Here is a 4009-nt window from a genome sequence, read left to right on the forward strand (position 1 = left end):
TTATTTTGAAAACTTGAGCACATACCCTTTTATATAGTTCAATGGACTTAGAATGGTTTTGGTAAACTTACATTATGCAATTCATTAATCCTTTTGTTCAAGATTATGAACAAAAGCAATTTAAGTCATAGCCTTAAAAGTTGCTTGAACCAAAATAGGCATATTGGAATCCTAAGAGTCCTTTTAAAAATGTATCATCTTAAATTGCTCATGAGTGGTAATGTTCACCTTTTGTATGATTTCGAATCATCTTCCTAATGGTTTAAGAGTGGATACCCTTCAAAATCTTTTCTATCAAGTTTCCATCCAATTAAGCTATTTTCAAAAACTTATTGAGCTTCAAACTTCATTGGTATCCTAGTCCTAAGAAATTGGTTCTTAAAGATTGTATAAATTTACCTGGGTGCACCCATCAAGTGGAGATCATTTAAAAAAAAAAAAAAAAAACTTAAATTTTTTAGTTGTAGTCTCTAGATATTATCTCAATAATTTTTTTTTTTTTTTTTACTTTTCACTAAAAATAAAAATCTAATGATGTATACGGTCATGGTAGATCTCTCTTTGATATTGATCTGGAATAGGGTGGCCATAGTCAACCTTCTGATATCAATCATGGTAGTTTGTTTCATTTTGATGAGTTTGTCACAGAGAACTTTGTGTTCTTTTGATTAGAATTTCTTTAGAGAGAAGTTTTGATATTTGATTTGTATTTGTTTGAAATTTTTTATGTAATGTTCATCCTTTTTTTAGCAAAATTTCAAAACCTAACCTTTTTATTCGTTTGCTGTTATATTTTCGAATTAAAATGTGTTTTTCTAACTACAAACGAAAAAGTGGGTCACCAAAGTGTAATAGAGCAGAGTTCAAATAAATAAAGCGTTAAATTTCAAGCTCAAAGCAAGCGACTTAAATTCGAATCAAATCACAAGTAGCTAAATTATAAATTGCTCAAAAATCTAATAACAAAAATTATAGAGTAGTCTCTCACGCATCCAACAAACATACATACAGAGAGAGTGGCAGTGGTGCATCCTCCCAGTCACGTGACATTTTGGCGCCCAAATTTCCCCTCAAATTCTAATCGCTCTCATTCACTCTTTCATAAACATCCAGACTGTACAACCAAAAATCTTCAATTCCTCAAAAAGAAAATCCCCAAACCCATATATATATCTATATACATATAGTCTTTGGGCCTTTTTTTATTTTCGTATCTTAAACACAATGAAGCGACGAATTTCCAAAACTACTCATAAAGATCCATCGCCGATCATCGGAGCAACTCTACCACAACAATCGGGTCGTCTCCGTGGAGTTCGGAGCCCCGATTTCCGCATTCCAAATCCAACTTCCCAATCAACCAAAGGTTCTTCTCCTAAATCATTCATTTTTCTTCGTGTAATTGAGTTTTCATTTGTGTTCCTTTTGGTTCAAATTTGTTCCAGTTGAGATTAATCATTTAAATTGAATTGTTGTTTCCTACTAATTTGTTTCATTTTTCATTTTCATGTAGATATCAGCTGCAGAAAAAGAGTAAAGCTTTCAGATCTTGATGTCAATATTCCCTCAAGTTGCAGAAGAAATGCCTCTTCCACAGCTTTAGAAGGAAGACAGAGTCCGAGATGTAAGTTTCCACTGCTGATCATACATTGCTTTTCTTTTCTGGAGCTGCATATTCCTTGGGTTCTTGGTATTACTTGTTGTTTTTCTTTTCTTGAAGTAAAAATGTTTTTTTTTTTTCTCTTTGTGCTGAATGTTTAAATATATACAAGCTCTATTGTAATAATTATGTTGAATTTCTAGTGGTACCAATCAAAAGTAATTGGAACTCGTGTTTGAAAATATTAATCATTCCATTTGAATGTACCATGCAGCCGATGACCCCAAAACTTCCGAATTTGCATTTTTTAAGAAATTGAAGGAAAATGCAGGCCACAAATACCAATCCCATACATTGCATAAAGAAGAAAACCAGTCAAAGAAGTTCAAAATTAGTGACTGTTCTGGAGGTAAATGTTCAGAAATGCATCTCAACTGCAATTTGGGTTTTTTTTTTCTCCCAGTCTTAAAGGCTGGTATGAATTTATTTCTTTTTCTAGAAAATTTTATGCACATGAATCAGCCATACTTAAAATATTTAAAGGCGATGCACTTGTCTGGACATGATTATTTACGTGCTTTCTCTGTAATATGCAGGAAACCCAAACAGTGTCAAATTTAGCTGTAAGGACTTCAATTCCTCATTGCTTGCTGAAAATGTCACACCTAGTAACTTTAGCTCACACCTGTCACCTCTTGGTGGGGCATCAAAGAAATCAGGTGTGTGCTGTAAAGTGGCTTTTCTTTTCTTTTCTTTTTTTCTTCTTTTAATGGAATGCTTCTGATTAGTATTTCTTTCTTGTTTATTCTATCAATAAAAGGGAAGAAAATGATGACAACAAATTATTGCTCCTAATTTTGGAATAATTTTACAGTAATCTTCCTTGTAATAAATGGAGATTGTTCTCTGTAATTTGAATGTGAAATATATTTTTTATCCCTTTTTGTGATTTTATTATAACCTTTTAATATTGTGTGAAATAGCTCCTCTTCTGATGTCCAGAATGCACTGGCTTATAATTTCTAACATCTTTAAAAATGGCAGATATTAATGCAGTTATACTGACTCATAAACTGAAAAGAAAAAAAAAAAAAAAGAAGGTTATATTGTACTGTCCTGAGACCACTTTTAGGGATATCACTAGGTATTCTGAATCCCTAGCAAAAATAATGCTAATTCTTTGTAGGAGGTGAATGCTGCTTCCTTCGTTGTTGACCACTTGCTTCTTGGTAGTTGATTCCTGGTGATTCATATCTGTTGCTGCCCATGCACTATGACACTTATGGGGGGCTATTTGACATGGGTAGAATTAGAAAGCCATCTAGGAATGCTATTTTAGTAGGCTTGGGTTAGACAAATTTGTGATTTTAGTATTCCAAAAGGTGAGAGAGCACACAGAAAGAATGTGACTATTCAATAATATGTCATTTTGGGATCTATCATCCTTCCATGCTTCCGTGGATTTGGTTGGCCAGGAAATCCAAGTCCAACAGAGACACCTTCCTAACCTCAAGTCTCTGTGGTCTCTTTCCAATTGTTTGGCCTTCTAATAGAAGCAGCGGTTCAGAACAAACAGCAACTTGGCTGGTTTCTAAGACCAGAATCACAAGTGGCTCCATCTTTCATTTTCTTGCTTTTCCAACAAGTGGCAGTAGTGAAGATGGTAAAAAGTGTTGGGTATCCTACAAATTGTCTTTCATCCAACACTTGAAACAACCTCCAAGGCCCCAGCTCATCAGAATTCAGCCTTTGGACCGGTAAATGGTCGCCAAAGCCATATTCCATGTCCCTCACCAATGTGGGACCCAAAGGTCACGTTGCTGGCATCTCAAGACACACTTTCTGGACTTACTCCAACTTAAAATCAACTTGAAGAATTTCAGAAAATACTCTTCTAAAATCACTTCAACTTAACGTCCTCGACATGGTCCCATCACGCAAGCACATTCAATTACTTGCTGCTGGATCTTATTCAGCATGCAATCAGTCCCATATCCAAAGTTGTACTCCTATAAACATCTACACCAAAGGTCCCCAACATACAGGGCCGGTACCATGGTGGCGTATGTTTTCACCCATTCACTTTGCTTCATCCCCATCTTCTTCACCACCAACATCAGCATCCCCAGAATCCATAAACTTCTGAAATTATCTTAACTTAACCTGAGTGATGCGATAACACATGCACATTCAACCATTTTCCCACATAACCTCTGCGTAATCTGAAGTATATTCTTCCGAGATAACTTCACCAGAAGTTCTTAAAAACACAAGGCCAACCCCATGACTTTGCGTGTTGTACCCAACCAACATCTTCACCTCTTCCCATCTTCTACACCCTGTGATCGCCGCCACAATCCAAAATATTCTGAAATTACTTCAACTTAACCTCTACTGAGAAGCTCAGTC

At 35.4% G+C, this 4009-nt stretch overlaps 1 protein-coding gene across 1 annotated transcript; it reads left to right on the top strand.

The window, feature by feature from the left end:
• The first annotated feature begins 875 nt into the window (after window positions 1–875).
• On the top strand, window positions 876–2665 carry LOC111986216 (uncharacterized). Its single transcript, XM_065759538.1, has 4 exons — window positions 876–1366; window positions 1514–1624; window positions 1875–2009; window positions 2197–2665. The coding sequence occupies exons 1-4, from the start codon at window positions 1225–1227 to the stop codon at window positions 2382–2384; spliced, it is 576 nt and encodes a 191-aa protein (XP_065615610.1). The 5' UTR covers window positions 876–1224; the 3' UTR covers window positions 2385–2665.
• The last annotated feature ends 1344 nt before the right edge of the window (window positions 2666–4009 follow it).

Source organism: Quercus suber, unplaced genomic scaffold (genome assembly GCF_002906115.3).
Source record: "Quercus suber isolate HL8 unplaced genomic scaffold, Cork oak 2.0 scaffold_331, whole genome shotgun sequence".
Classification (NCBI taxonomy): Eukaryota; Viridiplantae; Streptophyta; class Magnoliopsida; order Fagales; family Fagaceae; genus Quercus; species Quercus suber.

Bases quoted from the DNA above. Each gene is read 5' to 3' on its own strand.
- LOC111986216 (XM_065759538.1), top strand. From the start codon at position 1,225: ATGAAGCGACGAATTTCCAAAACTACTCATAAAGATCCATCGCCGATC. The intron at 1,625-1,874 runs GTAAGTTTCCAC...TGTACCATGCAG, and splicing joins AGGAAGACAGAGTCCGAGAT to CCGATGACCCCAAAACTTCC. The intron at 2,010-2,196 runs GTAAATGTTCAG...TGTAATATGCAG, and splicing joins AATTAGTGACTGTTCTGGAG to GAAACCCAAACAGTGTCAAA.